The following is a 25,460-nucleotide window of genomic DNA, read 5'->3' as shown; positions in this document are numbered from 1 at the left end:
TTGAGTTTTCATTCGACTTAAACACACAATGTCTTGCTTGATAATGTGGCTGGGGCTTTTTGACACACACTTTTGAGATTGTTTGTCTGACTGAAATTTTTGAAGTTATACACACCCCGTGTAGTGTGACACCAAGCACTGCCAAGTAAGGATGTCACAAAAAAGAGCCACTTTAAAGTCCCCAAGAAATCAAAACTAACCCGGCTAAACTAGTTTTGTGGTGAACAATTCATCTGTGTATGTCATTTAAGAAAAAAAAAATGCCATTCCTAACTTTATTGAAATCTTAAAATCTTCTGTTTTCTTCAGTTGTCAGATTATGGAAGTCTTAGTAATTAGGGGTGGCTAACATATTTAACCAGGCTGCTCCAACGGTCAGTTTTGTCAACAAACAGAAATAGTGAGGAGGAGGTGTCTGTTAAGCTGTAATAACTCTTCCCAAACCTTTTTCTCCATCTTTCTAAATGAAATGGATACTTTGCTACATCCATTCAGCTCACAGTAGAAAAACAAGCCACGCCCACTGGTTTCTTATTTAATATTTCAAGTTTGTAAGGATTGCGTCACAATATGAAAAAAAAAAAAATGGTCACAGCTTCCAGTTCCTGGGGACTTTAAGGAAAACTCCATAAAAATAACAATAATCAATTCTGATGCAAATGCGTTTAAATGTTTTACATAAAAACAGCAATATTAATATTATAATTAAACTGTTTGGGTTGACATCAAAATTTTTTTAATGAATTTTATGAAACTATAAACTATAAAAACTTAAGGCCTCAATTCGACTCAATTATAATTTTAAACCTGAAAAGAAATTCAATTCAAATCTACTTTCATTAAAAATTAAGCTGTGCGTGTAAAATTCTGTTGTAAGGCACTGCAAAAAGGGGCGGGATTAAACAACATGATTAGACTTTTAGGCGTTTGGTCCATATTTAAAATTTCTGGCCAGAGGTTATGTTTTGACCGTTGTCGTGATGCGATTTCGAAGGTCAAAGTTCACCAAGCTTGAACTTTGCAATGCAGTGAACTTCGAAACTGTGTGTCTCCTCCAGGATTTTTTGGCGGCAGGCCTTTTTTTTTTTTTACAGAGATCTACCAACTACCTGTGGTGTTATTTCAACGATAAATGTTGTGTGTGCAGTAATACAAGTCGAGAACACATTTATAGCCAACGAGCATACAAATCTCTTTGCTTGCACGCCAATATCCTCTGCTCGTGCACAAAACTTTTTGCACGCCCTCAAATATACGCTGCTCAAGTGCAGATCTTCTTGTGCGCTCTCAAATAAACGCTGCTGAAGTGCGATTTAGTGCGTTTATGTAACGAGTATGTCTCCAACATTTATTAGATTTGCTAGGAATATTTATGAATGTCTCCAATAGACCTACAGAGCGGTATTAATGCATCCTGAAGTAAAGTGAATGGCTATACGTCGTGTTTGCTGGACTCACGCATCTGTCAGTCAGTCAGTCAGCACGCCACCTTAAAGGGTTAAACAAATGACGCACAGCACTACGGTTACAGAAAAGTTTGTGCTGTTATAATTCACTTACCTTTTAATACTTTTTGGTGCGATTATCACCCGCTATAAAAAAAGACGATCGTTTTGAATGAAAAGCTGTAATGTAGCCGTGGCGGGATCAATTTTGGCTTGGCGCCTCGCCAAAGAAGGATGAATGTAGCGGAAACCATGAAACCTGTCGCACAACCTTGCGTTTCGGGTCTGATGCATTCGCGTGCGTATGAATAAAAAGTCTAGCGGGGCGAAAAGTCTAGTGGGACTGCAGCTTTAGATTTTTTTTGAAAATTACATTTTTAAAGACAACTATCCAGCAAAAATAAATAAATAAAATCCTATCATCATTTTAAGATGAGATTTTGTTGGTTTGTTTGTTTGTTACAACCTACAAATTTTAAACGGCTTCCGCCAACCCAACACAATCCCACGGCAAGTCGTAACTTTTTGATTAAGAATTTACATGTTTGAGCCCTTTGATTTAGAATGATTTGCTCTTCTCCCAGTGATGGTTGGGTTTAGGAGCAGGGTTTGGTGCCACGCCTCCTTTTTTAAATTCATACATTTTGTACAACTGAACTTTTACGAATTAGCCACTAAACTGACAAAACGTAAATAGTAATGTTTCCTCGTGAGATCAGGCTGGCCAACCAGAGGGGAGAAATCTACTTTTGGTATAAAAATTTATATTTTTTATAAAATAGCAACCCTTAATTTGCACACATTTTTGAAACTGGAAAAAATAGTTGGTTTTTAAAACAAATTAAAATCTGCTGTCGTTACAATTGTCTCTGAAAATGTCATCTATAAAACTACAACAAAAGTTTTGGCTAACAGAAATCAAGATGAATTTTATACCATCTCTTACATTATTGGCCAACAGATCACAATGCATGTACTAAAATTACAACCTACAAAACTTGACAAATCATGTAGCATTCCTATAAAATTACAGCCGATAAAAATTTCCGCAACTTATTTTTTCTCTCCAGTTTTAATTTTAAGACTTCGATTATCACTGGAGAAATTAAGCACAATGCAAACAATTTACATAAGTTGAATTTAAGTAAATAATTTGAACATTACTGAATTTAATTTGTTTAAATCCAGCCCATTTAAACTGTCTACAAACACTTACCTTAAAAAAATCCAATTAAACATTTTTTTCAGTGCAGAAATGGTCAAAATATATAGCTATTGTGAATGTGACAACTAGCCCCAGTCTCTGAGTTTTATTTTTATTTCCATTAACTATATACTATTATAGCAAGCCAATAAACAGGATTGCAAACTGCCAGTCAAACACTGAGCTCAGAAAAGTGTAGAATGGTCCCTGAATTGAGGCTTTGCAGACCCCAGTTTGAGCTTGCACAGCAGTGCTGTAGTCTTGTATATTTTCTGATAGGATATAACGTGTACTAACACAGATCCCTCTCTCAGAAACAGTTCACTCACTTACCCAGAAGTCTTTGTTAAGCTAGTGACGGAATGTGTTTGTGAACGAATGAGGGAACACTTCGACTGTGTTTTTAATCTGTCCATGTTCAATATGTGAATATATGAAATATATATAAATATATAATTATATTCTATGAGTATAAAAATATATCACTGTTGTATTAACTTGAAATAGTCTAATCATGTATCTCTTATTACAGAATTTAGTGCCTTTTTTGGACAGTAGACTGTTCTGTAATTAATATGTAGTATAAACGCATATGCTTTGTTACTTTTTTAAGTTTTGTTTTGACACTTTTGTTTCGTTCGTTCTTAAGTTGTTTTTAGTTTAGAACTGTAAACCTTCTAGAGAATAAAGATTTAATGAGCTGAAACATGGTGACTTGGTTTTTATTTGTCGATTCATGATCTTGCCTTTCAATTAAGGATTCAAACAGATCCATCCAGCAAAATATCTTCCTAAATAAAATACTGAATAAATAAATGCATTGATTATAGCCTAAATGACAATGCTGAAAAATGTACATATACCCTAGTCAATATAGCAAAGGCTAAATTCAGGTACTTTCATTTAAATTACAGTTATAATGAATAGTGCGCAAACTTTTAATGACAATTATGTTTTTAAAATGAAGCAAATTGTACTGTAAAAATCAAGCCCAAGTACCATTACTTACCTAAAAATGTAGTGCAAGTAGATAAAAAGTACCTGTTGTAAATATTACTCACTGTATGAGTAAACAGTAGCCCTTTTAAAAGTATTTAAGAGTAGTGAGCAGTGAGTATTACACTGTAAAAAGCTGATGCATTTGCATGTAATTTGTGGATGTGTAAACTTAACATTCTGTAGTGCATTTAGTTATTGCCCAGCAGGCACACAATGTCATTAGATGTTAATAATAGGTTAAATTTAAGTCGTGATGTCAGGGGTCCAAAATTCAATGTCTAGCCAGCGTCTAAGGACGTTATTTTTTTCCAATAATGACGTCAAATGACGTTGATATTTGGTCGATTTGAGGTTGTGTTGGAAAGTGACTAAAATCCAATGTTGAGCAAACATCTTAAACCCACATCATATTGACGTCAAATACTGACATTTATTCATCAGGTATCGCAACCAAAATGCAACGTCTGATAGACGTCATAGTGGTAACGTCCACACAGCGTCAAGCTATTACATCATTAGACGTTGATATTTGGTTGATTTTAGGTTGAACAAAAATAAAAATATACGAAGTCCCCAAGACATTGGGTAGAACATCATTCTGACGTCCAGTTGATGTCCTGCTGGATCATTAAGGCAATTTCGGTCATCATACAATAAACATCCGTCATCTTCTCATTAGTGTCATGCATCCAAACCAAGCGTCACCAAACTTGTTCCTGGAAGTCCGGTGACCTGCAGATTTTAACTCCAACCTTAATCAAACACACCTGAACAAGCTAATCAAGTTCTTACTAGGTATACTGTACTTGAAACACCCAGGCAGGTGTGTTGAGGCAAGTTGCTAAACCCTGCAGGGCACCGGACCTCCAGGAATGAGATTGGTGACCCCTGATCTAAACAGTCTCTGGGTCATTGCGTATAAAGATTTCGGACATCTTCTTGGACACTTTTAATACTTCCAAACAGTTTGCTGCATTTATAAAGTGTCCAATGTCTTGAGGTAGTTCATTATGATGAGATTTACTTTCTAGGCGTGATTTGATTGGACAGAATTCACAGGACTGATTTTTCTAATAACAAGAAAAAAAATATAGTAACTGCAGGTTGAAGGAGAGTAGTGGAGTAAAATAACGATACTGCACTAAAATTGTACTCAAGGGAAAGTAAAAGTTTCACATTTTTAAAACTTAGTAAATTACAATTTCTGAGGAAAAAACTACTTGAGTATTTGTAATGTTACTTTTACCCACTGGCTGGTTTAGTGCACCGTATATCTACAATTTTTAAGCCAACTATGAAGTCGAGTGAAAATGTAATGCAGTGCCTACTTTCCTCTAGTTTGCCGAACTGCTTTTTTGAGCTAAATATCCCATCCAGGCTTTCTTAATTTGTTTCCGTCTACGAAGCAAGCATGACGTGAATTTCGGTAAGTTCTTCGGCCTACGTTATGATTCTCGTTTATTTATTTAGTCCTGTAGTTGTAAATCAGAAGAGATGATGAGATGATTTCAATGCCAGCTTGAAGGGCTTGACTGGATGTGGTGAAGAATAGCCTATATCTGTGGCGACACATCAAAAAGTCGTTGTTTTGTGAAACGTTAATCTTGAATTCTCAGCCACTCAATATTTTTTGGTAAAAATGATACAAATTTCTTTTTTAACTGATAATATTACCTTACAGAATAATTATCGCACACCTCAAAGTTATTTTGGATTTTTTCTGTTAGCCTACCTTAAAGGGATAGCTCACGCAAACATGAAAATGTAACGTTAATGTTACTTGGGGACTTTAAAGAAAAAAAAAGTTTTTTTTCTGTTGAACAAGATATTTTGAAGAAAATTAGAACTCAGTAACGACATCTATTGTGTGAAAAACACAATTAGCGGTTTCCAACATTTGTCAGAATATCTTGTGTTCAACAAAACAACAGCAAAACTATATTATACGTACTTGCAATTAAAATACAGAAAACGTTTGGCATGATGTCAAGATATAAAAGAATCACAGAAAATAAATCAGGCCTGTACCCAGCCTGGTGAAAGGGGTGGTTCTTTTTTTCTCAAATAGGGGACCTTTTTGTAGGTATTTGCCTCATTTTGTATTTTTGAGGTATATAAATACTGCATTTTAGTGACATTTTTAGCACTTATTTTTTTGGTTGGGGGGGGGGGGGGGGGTTATCATAACCACACTTTTTGAGGTACCAGAGATATTTCCTAAATATTTAGAATAAAGAAATAAAAAAATACAAATTAATTTCACCAAATATTACTACAAAAAAAGGAATGTTAAAGTTTTAAATGGAAAACTGTAGCCCATTGTCATTTATTTGGCAAATAACAAACTAGCCAGCACGTTCAATATTCCTCAGTCAGAATTTGTCTATTTCAATAAAAATTATTAAAAGATTTTGAATAAAAGTTACTTGTAAAATGTTTTTTCTACCTAAAAACAACAGTGGCGAATAAGACTTCTCTTACGTCAGATATTGTCTATTTTCTTGCACAGCTGGATGGATGGATGAAAAACATTTCTTAGCAATGGCCAAAATTACTTAGCTGAAGTCACACCGAAGCTACAGCCAACAAAGGATTCCTCTTGGTACAGCACTTATCAATGGCCCAATATTTAATTATATTTTATCAATATTTTCACACTTAAGAAATGCAATGCAATAAAAGATGGGAACTCTATATCATTGTTTATGGAAGTGTCCTTTGGGAGAAAATTCTAAACCTTTTATTCATTGTATAAAAAAAAAGATACATCTACAGTAAATGTCCAAAAACTACTTATTCTAAATATTTATCCTATTATAAACGAAGTACATGTTAAAAGCTACTAAAATCAACAAAGCCAGTGTTAAAACAATATATAATATCATATGATCAACTGGCTTGTAATAAGTGTGAAGTAAATGACGACGATTGTCTGTTTTAGGTGAACCATCCCATTAAAATTAAGGTCAATAGAGCAAAGACTGCGCTCCCTAAAATCTAAGGAAATACCCCAAGTATAATAAACCATTAAAAGTAATGACACATCTGTTAATCAGTTCACTTTTTATTTGTCTTTTCCTTTTCAGCCAGATTATTGTACAGTCAATATAAAAGAAATTATAAATGAAATATTATACATGATTATTCTTTGGATATCAGCATAGAATTGCAGATAATTAAATTAATCAAACCCAGCCTTGTGCTCCGATTGAACTATCAAGATGCAACTATGTACAAAACAAACAGCATTCACACATATACTGAAATATATGCGACAACTTTCAGGACATGAAATCATCAGGACAGGCACAGACTAGTGGTGAAAGATGGAGCTGTTCACTCACTCACTGCTAAGAAAGAGGGAAGGAGACATTTTTTATTATTTTTTTTTTTTTACAAAAACTAGAGCAGCAACTTCCTGCCAAGAGCTTCGTCTGACATCTGTGTAAACAACAGGGCCCAGAGCGTCCTTCAAAACCTCTTTTTGAAAAAGCGGGAAGGATTTCAAACAGAAGAAGAGCACAAATATCCGCACCTGTATTTAGCATCGACTTCAGAAGGCCACCGTTTGGTTGTTCAGATATGGCTCTGTGCCACTTTATGACAGATCAAGACATCACTGCTACTGGAGACTACATTGTCGAAAAGGGGTGTGATGAGTTAGAAAAATAGTCAATTGCACTTGAAATGAAAGAATACCAATATAAACACATTTACAAGCATCTATGATTGAAATCTGGGGTCGTGGAAGGAGATCAGCTTCAGGAAGTTCATTTCCCCTTTGTAGTCAAAAGAAACAAGCTAGGTTCAAACTGTCAAATTCCTACTGTGTTTTGAGTGTTATTGCTAGAAAGAAATACCTAGTAGAGACTTGTCAGTTCAAAGGCAATCAGTCAGTTCGTGTATTACCTTTAATATAATACTTGGAGAATGACTAGCTGCTAACGTGATCCAGCAGGTCTTAGAGTCTTGCTGTTGCAGCAACAGTCAACTCCATGTGTGCGTTTGTTTCGTTTTTTTCTCCATGATGAATGAGGCACAGATTGAGATACAAAAAAAAAAAAAAAAATTAAGCAAATTAAGACTGGTTTATACTTCTGCGTAGTGTGATCACCATGACCCACGGCGCATGCCTTGCACGTTGCCATGCGTTTATACCTATGCGAAGTAGGGTCTCTCTGCGGACTGCAAGACGGGTGTAACTTGTAGTAAGTTAGAGGCATAACCTACATGTAAAAACTATGGTGCTGTACATCAGTTATTAACGTCTACACCTACTCCACACCTAAACCCAACCATCAGTTATTAACGTCTATACCTACAACAACCCTGAACTCAACCATCACAGTAACGTACAGCCACGAGTTGCGGAGGTTTTCATACTTGACGCGCTCGCCATTGTACTAATATTTGCAACCACAGGGGGCGACGCCAAGAGGGCAAACTGTCATGACAAAACAGATGAAGTTGTCAACAAATTGCATTGAGGAGTTGCTAAATGAATGGATATAATAATAATAATAATAATAATAATAATACATCAAATGAATTGGTTATGAATACATCTGGAGAAAACCTATGAAAACATTTGGTGAAAATGTTATCTGGTAAGTTTTTCCGCCATCTTGGCAACAGCATTTCACATGGGATCTCAATAACTGAAAGTTACCTCTTTTCTAACTTACTACAAGAAACGCACGTTTATGTTACGCCCCTGTCTTGCAGTTTGCAGACACATTTGCTTCGGCATGCTGTTTGTGTTGCTCTGCAATAACACTTCCGAAACACTAACTGGCAGTAGAGTTTCTTCGCAGGTGTTTTGTTGTTGATGAACACTGCCTTGATGTACAAGCATCTAAAACTCAGTATTCTGAGGCAGGAACCGGCGGACGTGCAACAACTTTAATCATAAGGTAAAGACAAAACTAAATTTCTTCATGGGACTCGACACTTGTAAACACTCGCTCCAACATGTTCGCTCGGCTCTTGGTCCCACCCACACTCGTAACCGCCACCAAGCCGACCGATCACACAGTTTGAGCAACACATCGTAGCGACATGTAGTTAAATATTTTGAGAGGTGTGTGTCAGCGTTGGCCATGGCGAGGATTGACCGCGGGAATGCTGCGTTGGAGCATGCGCTTGACGCAGAAGTAAAAATCAGCCTTTAGTTTTTAGACCGAACACAAACTTCAGGACATCACTTCATTTGAAAACAAATAAAAAGCAATGTGAAACCGCCGCAGAAACTCATCTTTTCGCAGATCGAAATTTCGAAATTTTTTAAAACGAAATTTCGAGCACCAAACCCAGTGAAAAGTTGATTTACAGTGGATCCTTGGTTAGTTTAAGTTAATTTACAACAAAACTAAAGCGCCCTTTGGGCACATAAGCTATCGACTAGAAATCAAATGTGCAAATTAATTTTCCATTCATGGGATTTTTACACTTTATAAAAATCAATGTACATACCTACAACCATTAAAATATATTTGAATAATTTGATATTGCATTAGACTTCAGAAATCGCAAGATGATTTCCACGAAAATAGAATATAAAAGGAATGAAATAACACGTCTTTCTCTATCCATCTTGATGTGAACAAGAGTCATATCAGTATAGAATCATGCGTCTTTTTAAAAACTATAGAAATGTGTCCACTCTGCGCATACTGCTAATATATTTGTGATTTTAGATTTTGACTAAATAAGATGAGGGTATTGTCTGTAAAGGGAAAAATTCATAAAACTGGAATGTGCTTTCACCGTGACCTTCTTGCGGAAGAAAGACCTTCTTGTCTTTACAAACCAATCAAACTGAGCTACGTTAAATTGTCACTAAATTGCAGCACAAAGTCATTTTATGTTGAAGTAGTTTCAATAACCCAATTCCAATTAAAAGGCTGCTTACTAAAACGAGCCCCAACCCATCAGATTGTAAATAAGTCCTCTAAAATGATTTCTTTTTTTGTTCACTCCAATCATCAAACCTATTAAGAGAGAGCCTAATTAAGCCAGTCAATTAAGCCTGAATGTGCCAATTTAGTCAAGTCTAAAAACTCTCCATGTGCAATCAAGGATACGCACCGAGCTGGCAGTTTAATCTTAAAATACTGATAGGCAATCCAAAACCAAATAAAATATTCCATCTTGTGGTTTTAGTCATGCAATCACTGGCCAAGTAATAGTAGTACTCAACAACATGAAGAAACCGACATCAATCCCCTGCATTGACCTGCTCAGGGCGATAACCTTTCTCAAAATATATGCTTGATAGCGGCTTAGAGCTGAAGACCAAACAGGGTGTCTTAACACACTTCCATTAACTCTGATCAGATCCCTGAGATACATTGTTTGTCTACCATAGCATTTATTACGTTCTAACTAGTGTTATCAAGGTGCAATGAGGGATGATGACCAAAGAATGGGTTGACTTAAAAGGCACATTCAGGAGACAAGTAATCGACTACTGACTGCACAGACAGGACAAATCAAGCATAATTTGTAGTATTTGTAGACTCCGGGGCACAAACAAAAGAATGATGGGTTGATCCCAAAGACCCGGAAGATTCATTTATGGTCAAACCCAAGAAGACTTGCATGTTAAAAAAATCCATAGCACTCCCACATGCTACACACTAGCACAGCACCGAAACTGATGTAAGGGAATGTTGTACCACCTCCATGCAAAATTGGGTATAAGAATGCTCCATTAGCCCAAGCACAGTGATGGATAGAGGTGGAGGTTCTGTCCTGCTCAGCTCAGTCAATTAGCTGGTCCAGGATTTGCGATTCTCTGCTTTCTGAATGGCAGTGCCGGTTCCTCCCCTCAGCTGCTGACTGAACTCCCCACTGCGCCGGTTTTCATTGTGTCTTTTAGAAGCTTCCCGGCGGCTCAGTCGATCTGGACGGACAAGTACTCCAAAACCAGGGTTGCATCGAAAGTATTGGTGGCCCTCGACAGAACCATCGTTCTTACCTGGTGGACAAGGGATACAGAAGAACAGGGTCTCATCAAGACCAATACTGTGTCCCAATTCCCATACTATCCATCTTAAATAGAATTCAAAAATCAACCCAGGCTCATTGTGGAAACGTAGTCCCGCGGACGTTTTTGGAGACCGCGGAATACGTCCCGGGAGGTACGTACGGCTGCAGTTTTTGTTTTTGCGAATCTGCGAGAGGCCGCTGTTGTGCGCTTTTCCGCATTTCAAACGTCTCTCATGAGTGCAGTTATGAGTGCAGACTGCGCTACCGGCCAATCGGCTGACCCACCCTCCTCCTTCCCTAAACCCAACCAATTTTACAGATTGACCCGCCCGCCTCACTTCCCTAAACCCGAGCAACAGTTTACAAAAGCCATCCAAAAAAGAAAAGCCCTGATTTTTTTTTCTACCGCGTTTTCGGATTTCACCGCATTCTCACCCTGTTATAAAACTCGTTCACTTAATTTTTGGGATTCTGTTTTTGTCTTACCTGATTGCTGGAACCACTCTTCCCCGGACTCGAAACCGATCACTGTGGTCAACTCCTCTCTGCATCTCAAGCCTGTCGACGTACACGGTGAGCTGAGTGGACAAACGGGTTGCAGCGGAAAAGCCCTCCACAAGGAGGTAAGCGGTCGGCCGGCCGGCAAGCGCGAAAGGGAACAGCGTCACACCGCTCCGCAGCGTTCGCTTGAAAAAAATAAATGCAGCCGTACGTACCTCCCGGGACGTATTCCGCTGTCTCCAGAAACGTCCGCGGGACTACGTTTTCAGAATGAGCTTGGGTTGTCAAAAATAAAATTAGTGTGTCCCAAGTCATAGTATGTTGATAATCCAAAGTTACTAAAAAGGTCTAATTCCGGTAGCAATTCGAGGTACAGTTGCTTATTGTGATGTGTCAAGATGATTGACAGGTATACATAAGGAATATAATGCCCCATTAATGAGAAAGTATTATATCCGAAAGCTTGCATACTCCTGTTACACACTCGAAAGTATATACTTTTTCTATAAACATTACATACTTTTAGGATGTAGCATAAGTAAGCAAATTGGTATGCAGCATCTGTTGACCTCTAAGAAAAAGTTGTCAGATAATAGAGTACTTGACATACCTGAGGGAGTGTCCAGCTCAACGCCGACCCAGACGCCTTCTGAGAAGTGCGTTGGACCGATGTAGCGGACTGTGCCGGACTTACTGGTTCCGACAGTGACTCTCCCTCCAACCTTGAGCCAAGCAAGTTCCTTGGGTTCTGCATCCTCGAAGGTGATCTCCAACTTCTCCAAGATGTTAGTGGTTGCTTTTCCATCACCGTCTCCAAGAATGTTACTGAAAGACCTGAGTTCATTGGCTTTGACCTTCTGTAGGGAGAAAGGGTTGTCCGTGGAGGTACTCAACACTGGGTTTGTCTGTAGCTGTGCTTCCTGCTGAGAGGTGGTGACGCCATTCCTGTGGGCCGCCTCCTCGTGTTTATGTCTGTCAGATCTTATCCCAGCTTCTACAGGAGCAATAGAGGCATTAACAGGGGTTGCAAGACATTCTTCACTGTCCTCCCCTCTTTGCCTGGATGCTACAGAACCCAGCTGGGTATTGGGAGTAGGGGTAAGGTCCCCGCAAGCTATGGAGACATCGGAAAGGGTGGCAGTGGAGACGCTAGTAGAAAAATAGCCACTGGAGGCCTCGCTGATGGGGCTCAGGGGCAGGTCATGCGGATCATGCATAGAGGATGGGGCATCAGGAGCATCTGAGTGTCTGTCTGAAGAAGGGCTCTTCCCCATTACTGCAACCTACGGGGGGGAAGCACGTCCAAAACCACAAGGAATATTTAACTACACCTCAACTTATCATCTGACTCTCACATGCTAGGAAAACCACAGATTTAATAGCATGCAATTTACATCACATGCAGGAAAGAAAGTCTGGCCTCTTAAAAATATCTTCCTAGGCTATACTTTTGCAAAAATGCAAGTCTGTAAGTCAATTCATCATTCATATTTATTTAATTTCGCGAAAGACGGAGCATGAGATCAGAGTGGAGATCTACTTACCGGTTCTATTCTTACTCTTCCTTCATCAGGGTTGTTGGCTGTTTGCATCATTATCCGTGGCATATGCTGGGGAGATGAATGGAACGCATTAAATTTGTTTTTACGATTTCAGTAATGGTTTTCAGAGAGGCGGCACAAAGCTTGATTTAAGTGTCATGGGTTCATTTTTTATGTTGGGAGCCTTTGGATTACGTTTGATCTAATGTACTGACAGATCAAAAGTCTGTATGCAGGGGAGGACTGATGTAGACGATGAAATATCACTGTCATATTTTCCCCCTTCTCTACGCCTCTGTAGAAAGCATGCTGGGAGATATGATGAAAGGGTATGGATTGACAATTAATCTTGGGGAAATTAAACACTGGAGTTTATCTGTGGACTCCTGTCTAACATATAATCAGGTTTCCCTGACATGATTTACTTTGACAAAATGAGGACACTGTTTTAATCATGGAAAACCAAAAAGCCCGCTTTTCTCACACACACAAAAAAATCCACCAGCAAGCAATAAGGCTTAATTTAAAGACTTAATATGCTTCATATGAGGTGGATAATATATCATGGATACATCTGCAATGTAGTAACATATGGGATTTCTGTCTATATGGAAATGAAGCAGCATGAAGAGAACAACGTTGCACTAGCATCTAAAATTGGCTTAAATTAAATCGGTCAAAAGCATTTGCATGCCTCTTTGATTACCTCATATGATTTACTCATCTAAATGCAGCAGATTTCTGACAGGCTTTGTAGGCACTAATTCTGCTATTTTTATGACGGATCCTTCTCATTTTTTATATATTCATGCATGAATCACACCATGAAGCTACTGTACAGAAATGTCTGTAAGCATAAATATGGCTCATACTTTGAATAAATGAAATGAAGGGAGAGCTTTGAAATGGCAACAAACTTAGAGAAAATCAGTGAATCTCATTAAAAATGCCAAGAAAAAAAAATGTTTTTTTTGTTACAACAAGAAACCAAGTTTTACCTCAAGCTTTTTAATCTGCTATACTGTAACATCAGCATCAACACAAAATTACACTTTTAACACTCCAGTCCACTTACTGGATATATATTATATTTTATGCGTGCATATAAATTCTTTGCATATTCATTACAGGTTTTAAATATTCTTTTGCTTTTAGCATAAACAATGATCTGGAAAGTTACGATAAAGAGTTCCTACTATAGGTTTTTGAAAAGTACCTTCTTTGTAATGTGCAACACAGCTCTAAGTGAGTGAAAACATCCAGCTGAGGGTTAAATCTGAAAATACACCTGGTTTACAAATATCTTTTTTTAATAAAAGATTCGACTCAGAGTCGTTTAAATGATTCTTTGTTCGTCTGAATATTTTTTCCTATTTGTATCGACGTCGACATGAAACTATTGCAAATATGAATTACCTGATCTAGTAAAACATGAATGCGCCTTTTCCTTCAGACACTAACAGAGTGCGAGGATCATAGGACTGATCATGATGCGAAGATTACCATCACTAAGATATGGCCAGACATGCGACTGAGGGGAATAAAGGGTTAAAGTTCATTTTCACAACAACAACACAGTATAGCCAACCGTGTGCTGCGTTTGTTCCTGTCATTTTTGATGACAGGAATGATTGATACAATAACCTGCGCTGCAACACGGGATTTGCTGGCCGTTTGTTATTAAACAAAGGATCAGCAAATACTACTAATGTATGGGACATTGTCAGTAACTGTTATACAGTTTGTATGGACCAGTTTCTTCTTCCTCCAGATCCTCTAACTGCTTCCTTCCTACACAAGTGTGATTAAAACGGTTCGCTTTCTGTACTTAACAAAATATGTATTTAATTGTGTGTTGTAACTTGTAACCGCTCAGCGTGGCTTGTAATCAGATATCTGTTATAGATCAGTGCTTGTACTGTCTCAGGTTAAATCTCTATTGGCTATTTCACATATTGCGTCCAAAACTACGATGAAAACGTGACGTGTGCTTCATCCTTTATCGATTTAAATGCATGTTTTGCTCGTGATCTCCTGCTGTTTGTTGCTATGGCCATCGAGACCCCTAAAATCAAAATATGACCTTTTATAATGCATAATATTGACTCACCCAGGCAAATAAAGCAAGGTTTTGCGCATAGTTTACTTAATAAATTAAAAGTCGAAAATGAGTCCAGACCTGTTGGGAGTGTGGAGAGGGTCTCAAATCTTTCTTTTCATCGCGTACAGGGAACAGCGACTTGAGCAGCTTGGGCATCTGTGGTACCAGGGCCTTGACTGGGGAGATATAAGAAGCAGCAAGCCCTGAAAAACCTGAGGGTGGGTCGGGAAGGAGGCAAACAGCAAGGTAGAGGTGTGGAGAGAGAGACGACAATGGTGGTGAAACAGGGACAGATGTAGAAAAGATATAAAAGGCGTGCATGAAGACAGAAAAAATGTTGAGTATATACAAAAATGTCACTGACATTTTTTTAGAGAGATTACAAATAGACAAGGTGAAGAGAAGTTCAAAAAGACTTGGAGAGATTTCAAGTGATAACCAGAAGGTTGCAGGTTCAAATCCTAAAGTTGCATAAGCATTGACACGTTTACAGCATTGAAAGTTGAAATGACAGACAAATAAAGAATGATTCATGGAAAAGGGAAGAATATTTTATAGGGATGCACTGATATGTAGATTTTAGCAGATACTGAAAGGTCTTTATATTTGGAAGCCTATAACTGATATATACTGTAGATGGATAAACACAAAACTTTATGTACATTTTCCTGAGCAATTGCTTTTATTTTAAAATCCTACACTCAAAAAAACTGTGTTTATTTTGTGCTCAAATTACTTGATTAAAATGAACTGAAACAACACAATTTTTCAGTTTTTTGGGGGGGTAACTTAATTGTTTTATGCTTAGTCCACTTAAATTCGTTAAAACCAAGCCTACTCAATTTCTTCATGTTGACCCAACACAAATCGATTACGTGGAACCCAGCATTTTTTACAGTGTATAACTGCAGAAGACAAAGAACCAGCGAGAAAACATCTACATCTATAATTTCCCAATATAATCTGCAAGTTACAAGCAAGTCCTTTTTATAATATATAATAACCTCATTTAAACCCATAAATAATCCATAACTTATAATTGATAAATTATTATTTTCATCCAATTAAAAATAAGCATTTATCAGCCGATATCGTTAACCGATATATCATGCATCTCTATTATCTTATTGCAACAATCATTACATTTATTCCATAAATGTCATACCTTGTTCAGGGTCCTGACTCTGTGTTGGAGGTGTAGGAGGTCTGGATGGTCGTGGCAGTGTTTTGCTAAACCCGGAAGATGTTGCAAAGATATCCTGCTGGCTTTCCCAACGATTCTTCCATAAGCAAATTGAATATCAAAGGTTATTTCCTGTGTTATTAACTCCCTATTTCCTGTGGTCTACCATGTGTCTTGTTTTTCCCCATAGAAGCTTACCTTGTTGTCATCCAGAACTGAATTTAGTGACAGATCCTGTCTGCTTCCAGATAACTAAAGGAGAAAGAGGTGATTTGGGAAGAGATCACAGCAGGCTCTGATGATGCAGAGTGTCCTTAATATTTCTGTCTATTAGGATGACTGTAATGCTGCAGATGCTCTTACCCGATGCACACTGGGAGAGCTGAGACTGCGTCTGCTGCCCTTGCCTTTTCCTGCCAAATGCTCTTTCACAGCCACCTCCTGGAGCACAAAACAGAAACTGATTTACATGATGGAAAAACAATGAAGTACAGTAATTTTAAAGAATCATTTTAAGGTAAATATTGCGCTTTTAACATTATTCTTCTCTGTTTCACTCCTCAACAAAAGTGATTTAAAAAGTCTTGTGAAAATAAAAGGGTAACACTTTAAAATAATGGTCCATTAGTTCATGTTGAAGCATTAATTAACATTAACCTAGTTTGAAGCATCTTGTAAAGCATTAATTAATCATAGTTCAACATTTCCTAATCCAAAGTTGTGCTTGCTAACATCAGTTAATGCAGTATAAGTTAAGATGAACTAACATTACGGTATATAACTTAAATCACATTAGGTAATGTTAACAAAGATGAATTAATACCATAATAAATGTATTAATAATTGTTTGTTCTTTTTAGTAAATACATTAACTAATAGACCATTTTTGTGTTACCAATAAAAGTACTAATAAAAATTTAAGGTAGTGGTTTACTGCCTTTGGTGAAGCAAATCTATCTGTTTGCTGGATTCAGATTTTTAAAACATGATGTGACCTGTCTCAGGCGGTCCAGTGTGAGGATGTTCTCCACAGCCAGGACGCTCCGTAGGTACTTCTCTATGGCAGCTTCATTATCTGAGGATTTGGGGTTCTCCGCGCTGGCGGCCACTCGGGCCAACATCTCCCTGTCCTCTGAGCTTTGACTGTCCTGCTGACGTACACAACAGAGAGAAAGTAGGGTTTGAGAGATGGTTTGCTTGTTAACGACCTGGTTTAAAAAAACAAGTTTCAATAATAAAAATGTATGTCTTGTGAGCAATAGCCTACTAACAAGGTCTTTAGTTGTAGATAGCTCTGAAGTGATCCATACATTATTAAAAGACAATTTCACCTACTATTACAATTTTTCCGGCAAATAAGTCACTTTAAATCCTCTGATGCATGCTTTGACTTGTGCAAGACATCAATAAGACATGCACAGTTGTATTGGTGAACATTTATAATTGCAATGATATTTATTGTAATTTTTAAAACTGTATTGCACTAAAATATATATTTGTTTTAAGCTTCTAGTTTTTATTTCACTTATACATGTATACCAATACAACTCACAACCATTTAATTTTGACCAAGTGAATCTTATCTTCTGGAAAATACTTCATAGTGTTTAGCAAGACCTTAAAGGGCCATGAAACCCCCTTCTTTTGGTTCAAGTCTACCTCAGAAATAAAACAATTTAAAAATTCTCTGAGATGGGTGAGCAGAGGGAGGAGTGGGCGTGGCCAGCAGAGCAGGGGAAAAAGAGGAGCGAACAGTTGGCTCACAAAATAAGACAAACCGTGAGGACACCCATGATTTTATAGTTTACAAAGTTAAAATGCAAAAAAAAAAAAAAAAAAACAGTAATTTAATGCCCTGCTAAATTTGTTATTCGTAATTTCATATACACATAACCACAATTTGTTCTATCATTATAAAGATAATAATGTTTATATAAACTCTATAAATAAGGAGGACTTTTCTCCTTCTCAATCCCCCGGTCTGAATGCAGACACAGTGGATAGCAGTGCAGAAGGTCTCTTGCCCCATCTATTCCAACCATTAACCCTGCCGGTAATCTGGAGGATTTTAAACATAGGTGAACACAGCAGCACAGATATAAGCACATGCTCTCATGAATAATTAGGAAGCAGGGTCTTCTCATAGGGCAACTCCGCTATAAACAATATTGAGAAATCGTCATCACTCCACTAGAAGATTCGCGCTACGTCAACGATTTTGATCACGCCCCAAAATCTTTTTAAACCCAGAAGATGAAATTAGCTGACAAAATCTCAAAGTTATTCACTTTTCTCCACAATTAAAGCTAACAGGTGCTAATGTCGTCTTAAATGATGCTCAACAGACATAAATCTGTAAAACAAAAAATGTAAAAAGTACTTCAGGGTGTCTGGAGCAAATCAGGCAGTACCCACTTGAACAGAACTGTGCTGAAATGGTTTAAAAATGTGAAATACCACAGTTGTATACTTCAGAATCACAAATTTTGAGATCTGTCATTTTTTATACCACCACATCTAAATGTTAAGTTTTTGAAAACTAAACATCCTTGTAAGAGATGATCCAAACTAGTAGAGGAAAAAAAACACCCAATGCAGTCAACTTTAGGTAGTTACCCAAAAGTTTAAGGATAAGATTTCATGAATATCATGAGGAAAAATATGAAATAAAACAAAAAGGACAAGGATAGAGTTAAAACCCCTTCTTCAAAGGACTGAAATCAACTCAAAACCCTAACTGCTGCACTAAGTTTCACAGTGTCAGACAAATCAATGTGAAGGTTAGGAAATTGCATTAATTGCTACAAAACTTGGGATTTCATTCTTTCACATGCTAATAAACCCATTTCTTGTATTCTGCAACATGTGTGAGAGCAGGTTATCGTGTGTTATATTAGTTTCTGTTTTGAAATAGTACCATAAAGCTTGTATTTAGAAGTGTCTTGTCAGAAATTAATGTCTTAAATTGCTGATTATATTACTATGCTAATAAAAAGTAGCTTTAATCTACAGATGTTAATGTTTAGTTGATCACTGGATGATTAGTTTGATCAGGCATAAAATAACATTTCTGTTAGACTCACAAGTAAATTATTACTATGTTCATATTTTGAAAGAGCTTTTTTCAGGTGATTGCAAAGTACACACAATTATAATTATTGTGCTGTAAGTACGTTTTAGTATGTGTATTGTATCAACTAAAGTTTCTTTTATTTAAGTTTCAAAGGCAGTATTTCTGATTTCTATATACTCTATATATTCAGTTCTTCTCTTTATATATAGCCAGTGTTTGAACTATACCATGGCCTTTGGAAAGCCCACTTTTTTGCATCTTGAGAGTGCCTTGCCACAATGATGTAGGCTATAAAACACACAGGATCCCTGTCTTTAAACAGCAATGTATAATCAAAGCATAATCTAATAAATATAAAAACAAATATTTATATAATTGTAACTAATATTACAGTAGCAATATAACTTAAGTAGGCTAAAAGAAAAAGCACCGCAAGTTTCGGTTTACTTTCTCGCTAAAAAGCGCTCGTTTTCCCCATCAATAATTTTGTGTATAAAAAAAGAACATTATTAGCCAATTGTATGAAGCAAATAAAATGAAACACAACGTCACATGATTTGTTTCGGAAAATGAATAAGCAGTGTCTCAGCGTCTATATGAAAGCATCTGGCTGTCAGTCTTTGACATGACTGGACTTTGCTCCTCAGCGCCCCCACACCTTGATGGTCATGACTAGAATAGTAAGTAGTTTTCTTTTTTTAAAGTGAGGTGTAAATCGCTGTCATGCATGAATGAATGATACTTTTGCTCTTTTGCACATAATAATCCATGATCACATCACACAATACTGAAACCGCACGTCAAAATAACTTTGACAATATTTTTTTGAGACCCCTAAAATTTCGTAAATCATGTTTTCAAGGGAGCCCGTGCCTTAAGTGAGCCAAGTTCGCCGTAGCTCCCCCTAGTTTGCACCCTGCATACAGCAGTTATTAACAAATTCTTAAGAGCGAAAACAGAAATAAAAGATTATAAACCAAAATTTGAAAAGACAAAGGCTAATCATGAATCATCCTTAAAAAAATCCTTAAGAAAGACCAAATGCAGCAAAACAATTCGGATGTGACTCAAAGTTTATTTTTCCAGTCTTAAAAGTGCCCCGAGCAGTTGTCTATAATAATAGTATATCCAAAAATCCAGCACACATTAACATTTCTCATTTCTAATTTTATTCTTATTACATATATTTAGCTTGCTTACCCCAGGGATGTTGGAGACGACCTCAAATGTCACACCACAGCCTGGAATAGTGCTCCTAGTTGACATCCGTCTCAAAAAATTTTGAGCGAAACCCTGGATATATAAATAAAAGACAAATAAGTATTTTTCTAGTGCACCTCATATTTTTGCCATGTACGATCCGATCCTGGATTAACATCCATGTTGATCCTGGAATATCATTTTTGTTCAAAAATGTAATCCATACCTATTCCCTACCTCTTAACCCAACCATAACTGTAAACTATTCCCAAAATCAGAGTAATACAAGTTGGGTAACACTCATGTAGAAGTGCATAAATCTAACTGTAAGCCTAAACTTAAAATAAATAAAGGAATCCCTTAATTCGGACCGGATGGTTGGAATGAATAGATGTTAATCCAGGAATATGTCCTACTTAGTGCAACCAGGTTGGCATCTTTAAAGTAGTGTAGAATTTATATGCAAAACAAGCAGCATGTTAAAGGCACAGTTCACCAAAAAATGAAAATTCTGTAATTTACCCGTTTCAAACCTTTATGAGTTTCTTTCTTCTGTTGAACATAAAAGAAGATGTTTAGAAAAATGTTGAAAACTTGTAACCATTGACTTCCATAGTATTTGTTTATATTGCTATGGAGGTCAATGGTTACAGGTTTTCAGCGGTCTCTAAAATATCTTCTTTTGTGCTCATAAAGGTTCAAAATAAAGTGACTAAATTACAACAGAATTGTTATTTTTGGGTGAACTATCCCTTTAAGCTGAAATATTTGGACAAAGATGACCCTTTTCTCCAGCTCTGATGACAGTGTAGGTTATATAAAAGCAGACTGCTCTGCACCTGTCGTCCAGTAATGTTCACGCAGATGCGTTTGCGCAGGACGAGCTGCATTTCTGCAGGGTGGCTGAGCTGCACCACAGTGCGGACGATCAAGTACACTCTCTGATCCGCAGTGGCTCCTCGACTCAGCTGTTGACATTCGTGGACGGTGGAGTCCCAAGAGGCTTCGGCTTTCACCTGGAAGAAAAATAGGCTTTAATGCAATCCTCCAAAAAAAACAACAACTAGAGACCCCAAGAGAGCCCCCGAGGCCACGCAGGTCAAACTCGCACCTCTCCATCATAGTGTTTGACTATCTGAAGGTCGAAAAATTCATCCTCATCTTCCGAACTGAGAGTAGCGTCCCAACCGCCTGCCTCAGGGACGTCCAGATTCTCCTGAGAGCTGAAGTCATCAGCTAGAGCAAAGGAAGGAGGAACAACGAGTGTGAAAATGAGCGGTTAGATAAATAGAGCTTGCAGAAGGGAGAACTGCAAGAAAGGTCACAGAGGACGTTGCATTTAGCAAGAGGAAAACATACCGCTCAGGTCCAGGAAGAGCACTGGAATGTGAGTTTCCATCCCGGGTACTGGTACCCTGCCAAAGCAGACATAAAATCAACTCAAATGTTCCTGACTAAACATTTGCAAAACTGTTTAACTAATGCTGACACTCATTTAACAAAACAAAGGCTCAAATCTAAATATCAATCCATCAAAACCCATTGTTTTGCAATCTCTTAAAAAAAGAAAACTGCATTAATATCATACAAAACGTTACTTACAGTTAAACCAAAAATATTCAGACACCATTAACATTATCACAGTTTAATCGATTTCGAAAATAATAACAAAACATAACAAAAGGGCTACACAGTGGTGCAGTAGGTAGTACTGTCGCCTCACAGCAAGAAGGTCGCTGGTTTGAGCCTCAGCTGGGTCAGTTGGCATTTCTGTGTGGAGTTTGCATGTTCTCCACGTGTTTGTGTGGGTTTCCTTCGGGAGCTCCAGTTTCCCCCACAAGTCCAAAGACATGTGGTACAGGTGAATTGGGTTAGCTAAAATTGTCCGTAGTGTATGTGTGTGAACGAGAGTATGATTGTTTCCCAGTGATGGGTTGCAGCTGGAAGGGCATCCGCTGTGTAAAAACATGCTTTACCTTCCATGTGCCAGCATAGGTGTCTGTTAAAATACAAACTAGGCATAATTTTTTTTTTACTTTTAGGTTGAATGTAGATCCAAACACCTGTTTTACAGAAAAAGTGTGTTTTGAACGCTTACGATGCTCTAAATCTGCTGGTTTCAGATCATCAGACTGAATATTTTCCTGCATAGACTGCTGGTTGCGATCATGCCATCACAATGGTATAAACAGTTAAAAGGGTGATCAAACCTAAATTATCTATTATCTTAATAATTAATATTATTACTTAAAATAAAGATCAGAGAAAAACATCTCTCACAATTTAAACAGCTGACTCCCACCCATTTTGTTTTGACGTCCTCCAGAAGGGATCAATCATTAATAGAGGGGGGGTTATCCCCAGTGTAATTCACACACTTGAGTATGACAATATTTACACAGCTTTTTCTCAGATTCATCAAATCTGAACTTCTGCATTTTCCAATCTTGCTGCAGCAGCTTCATCACTTCCTGCTGTTTATTTTTAGTCAAATGGATAAAAAATTTTTAGACATGCGTCACAGTTTAGTTAATTTTGCTTTCATCATTTACATAAATTAACTGTAGTGTCCTGCAAAATGTAAATAAATTAATATATAAATAATATCTGGTGTCACAATCATTTTTGGTAGGACTGTGAAGTAGTTACTCGGTGTAAAAGCATATGGTGAGGCTGGATCAGTGTTGTACCATTCAGCAGGAGCTCCTGGTATTCCACTGCCAGCAGAGGGCACCATCACTGCATTTCTCTCCTCTGTAAGCGTCAGACGCCCCTCCAGCAGCTGAGCCTCCCTCTCCACATCATCCTCAGACTTATCTGCACAGAGAGAGCAAAGACGTTCATGTTTTCTCGATTTTTAATTTCACGCTGAGTTAAACCCATTTTTGAGTCCCAGCACTGATTTTGTCATGTTTTGCTCACATACTCATCATTAGTGCCCAAATAAGTGTGGGTACACTGTGAAAAAATGCAGGGTTCCAAACTAAACACATTTAAATGGATTGAACATAAAACAAGCTGTTTATTTAAATTAGTTTGAGCAAGCAGCAATATTTTTCGAGTGCATGTACACACACGCGCACACACACACACACACACACGCACAAACGCACACGCGCACACGCACGCAGAGTTTTATATAGATCTAAAAGCTGGCAAATCATTGCATTTTTTGTCTAGCTTATTTTCTTTTACTCATTTTTGAGTCCAAATTATATATTTTTTTGGCCAGAAAAGGAACAGCAGAAATTAAGATTGGGACCAGAGCATGATATGATATAAAAAAAGCAGCTAAATCAGATTCACATTTGGTCTGTCTGCTTTATGTATGTAATTACTCTGCTAGACTGTGATGGATGGCCACATGGACCTCCCAAACACAAAGCAGATTAGCAACAAAGTGAAGTCAGGAAAGAACTATTTGCTAGTCAAATATGGAGCAAAACAGCATGAGGTTTGTCTGTTTTACCTGATTTGCTGACTAGGGTCTGAAGATGTTGGTCCAGATATTCTTGTCTTTTAGTGAGAGCAGTGAGCCATTGATGCCGGAGACGCTCCAAATCTCGCTCCTAAAGGATAAAGATGTGATTGCTTGACAAATGTAACAGCATTTTTCTTTAATTAAAGGGATGGTTTACCATAAAACACCCACTCTGTGCTTGTTTTAAATCTTGAATACCCCATTTTGATTTTCTTTCTTCTGTTAAACACAAAAGATGATATTTTGAAGAAAGCTATGAACTTGTAACCATTGATTTCCATAGTGTTTGTTTTCCTATTGGATCTCAATACTTGAAGGTTTTTTAGATTTCTTTAAAATATCTTATTTTGTGTTTAATAGAAGAAGGAATCTCAAAGGTTTAAAATTCACATGATGGTGAGTAAACGGAGTCAATTTTTATTTTTGGGGAAACTATCCCTTTAAGGTTAAGCTTTTAATGGACAGGACGGTGAATTTAGACAGAAAACAGGTAGGAGGGAAACACAGTAACAAGAACAGATAACCAAGCAGACCAGATTCTCCTGAGCAGGTGTATGCAATGTAATTATAATATATTATAATATAATATAATATAATATAATATAATATAATATAATATAATATAATATAATATAATCAGATTCAGAGAGAGCTTTGTTGTCATTGTATGTTCACATATACGAGAAATTTGTTTTCATGACATCTTTTACAGTGCAACACAATTACAGAGACAGGACAAAACAGATAATAAATATATTTCAAAAATAGAAATGAATACAAATATACAAAATGACAAGAGTATGTACAGGTATATCACTACACAACGTTATATGTGCAGCTGTTATGTGCAAAATATAATATAATATAATATAATATAATATAATATAATATAATATAATATAATATAATATGTCAATAAACAGTTCCCTGTCAGAAAGCCTGAGGGTGTGTGTTATCCCCACTTTTATTTATGCTGTACACAAACATGTGTCAGAGCACATTTTAAAATCATTTCATTTTAAACTAGGCAGACGACACTGTGATTGTAAGCCTCCTCCAAGGAGATGAAAATAGTTATGGTCCTATAGTAGATCATTTAGTTCAGTGTTGTGAGGAGTCAAATCTAAAACTCAATGCAACAAAGATTATGAATATTAAATTTAGAAGGAATCATACAGCAGCTGAGGTGACTAATATCAGGGGTCAAAAAGTAGAATGGGTGTAGAACTACAAATGTTTGGGTACCATTATTGACCGATCTTTAAACTTTGAGGCAAACTGTGATGCTGTGTACAAGTAGGGGCATCGGTGTCTATATTGTCTCAGGAAATTATCACGTTTTCACATTGGCCCCAATATGCTTAATCTTTTTTTATCGTGCTCTTATCGAGTCTATTCTATCCTTTGCTCTGGTGGCATGGTTTGGAGGTCTGTCTCTCAAAAACAGGAATAGACTGAGCCAGGTTGTTAGGTGGTCTAGCAGGTTGATTGGTGAATCACAGGTGAGTGTTGAATCCCTGTATAGTAGGCAGCTTTTACGGATTGCCCAGAACATTAGTAGCTGTAGCTCTCATCCTCTTTTATAAGGTACTTTGAATGTGTATATGTGGGTATGTATATGTGTGATTTAATTGTTTGTATCAAATGCTAAACTTACTAACTAGTTAAACAAAATAAAATAAATAGAACAACACAACACAGCCGAACATACCTGATAACTGTCCATTTCATCACCCTCAGGC

The 25,460-nt window shown here is 37.2% G+C and overlaps 1 protein-coding gene across 9 annotated transcripts in view; it reads right to left on the bottom strand.

Moving 5' to 3' along the window:
• Nucleotides 1-6,696: 6,696 nt before the first annotated feature.
• kif13ba (kinesin family member 13Ba) overlaps nucleotides 6,697-25,460 on the bottom strand; it is a 91,305-nt gene continuing 72,541 nt past the window's right edge. For 3 of the 9 annotated variants that reach the window (XM_087290306.1, XM_087290305.1, XM_087290302.1), the window contains 15 exons: nucleotides 25,430-25,459; nucleotides 23,707-23,806; nucleotides 22,928-23,054; nucleotides 21,597-21,652; nucleotides 21,349-21,473; nucleotides 21,077-21,253; nucleotides 20,238-20,330; nucleotides 16,960-17,112; nucleotides 16,328-16,405; nucleotides 16,163-16,216; nucleotides 15,947-16,061; nucleotides 14,860-14,957; nucleotides 12,684-12,749; nucleotides 11,750-12,422; nucleotides 6,697-10,627 (listed from right to left, as the gene is read on the bottom strand). In XM_087290306.1, coding sequence (XP_087146432.1) covers nucleotides 10,419-10,627; nucleotides 11,750-12,422; nucleotides 12,684-12,749; nucleotides 14,860-14,957; nucleotides 15,947-16,061; nucleotides 16,163-16,216; nucleotides 16,328-16,405; nucleotides 16,960-17,112; nucleotides 20,238-20,330; nucleotides 21,077-21,253; nucleotides 21,349-21,473; nucleotides 21,597-21,652; nucleotides 22,928-23,054; nucleotides 23,707-23,806; nucleotides 25,430-25,459 — 2,154 coding nt within the window. In that variant the 3' untranslated portion in view covers nucleotides 6,697-10,418. Of the gene's footprint in view, nucleotides 10,628-11,749; nucleotides 12,423-12,683; nucleotides 12,750-14,859; nucleotides 14,994-15,946; nucleotides 16,062-16,162; nucleotides 16,217-16,327; nucleotides 16,406-16,959; nucleotides 17,116-20,237; nucleotides 20,331-21,076; nucleotides 21,254-21,348; nucleotides 21,474-21,596; nucleotides 21,653-22,927; nucleotides 23,055-23,706; nucleotides 23,807-25,429; nucleotide 25,460 lie in introns of all 9 variants that reach the window. The other 6 variants (XM_087290303.1, XM_087290298.1, XM_087290300.1 and 3 more) reach the window with 4 other exon arrangements.

This window comes from Danio rerio, chromosome 17, assembly GCF_052040795.2.
Source record: "Danio rerio strain M-AB ecotype USA chromosome 17, GRCz13ab, whole genome shotgun sequence".
In the NCBI taxonomy this organism is placed as follows: domain Eukaryota; kingdom Metazoa; phylum Chordata; class Actinopteri; order Cypriniformes; family Danionidae; genus Danio; species Danio rerio.
The sequence above is the reverse complement of the archived record's forward strand: the minus strand, read 5'-3'. Positions and strand labels throughout refer to the sequence as shown.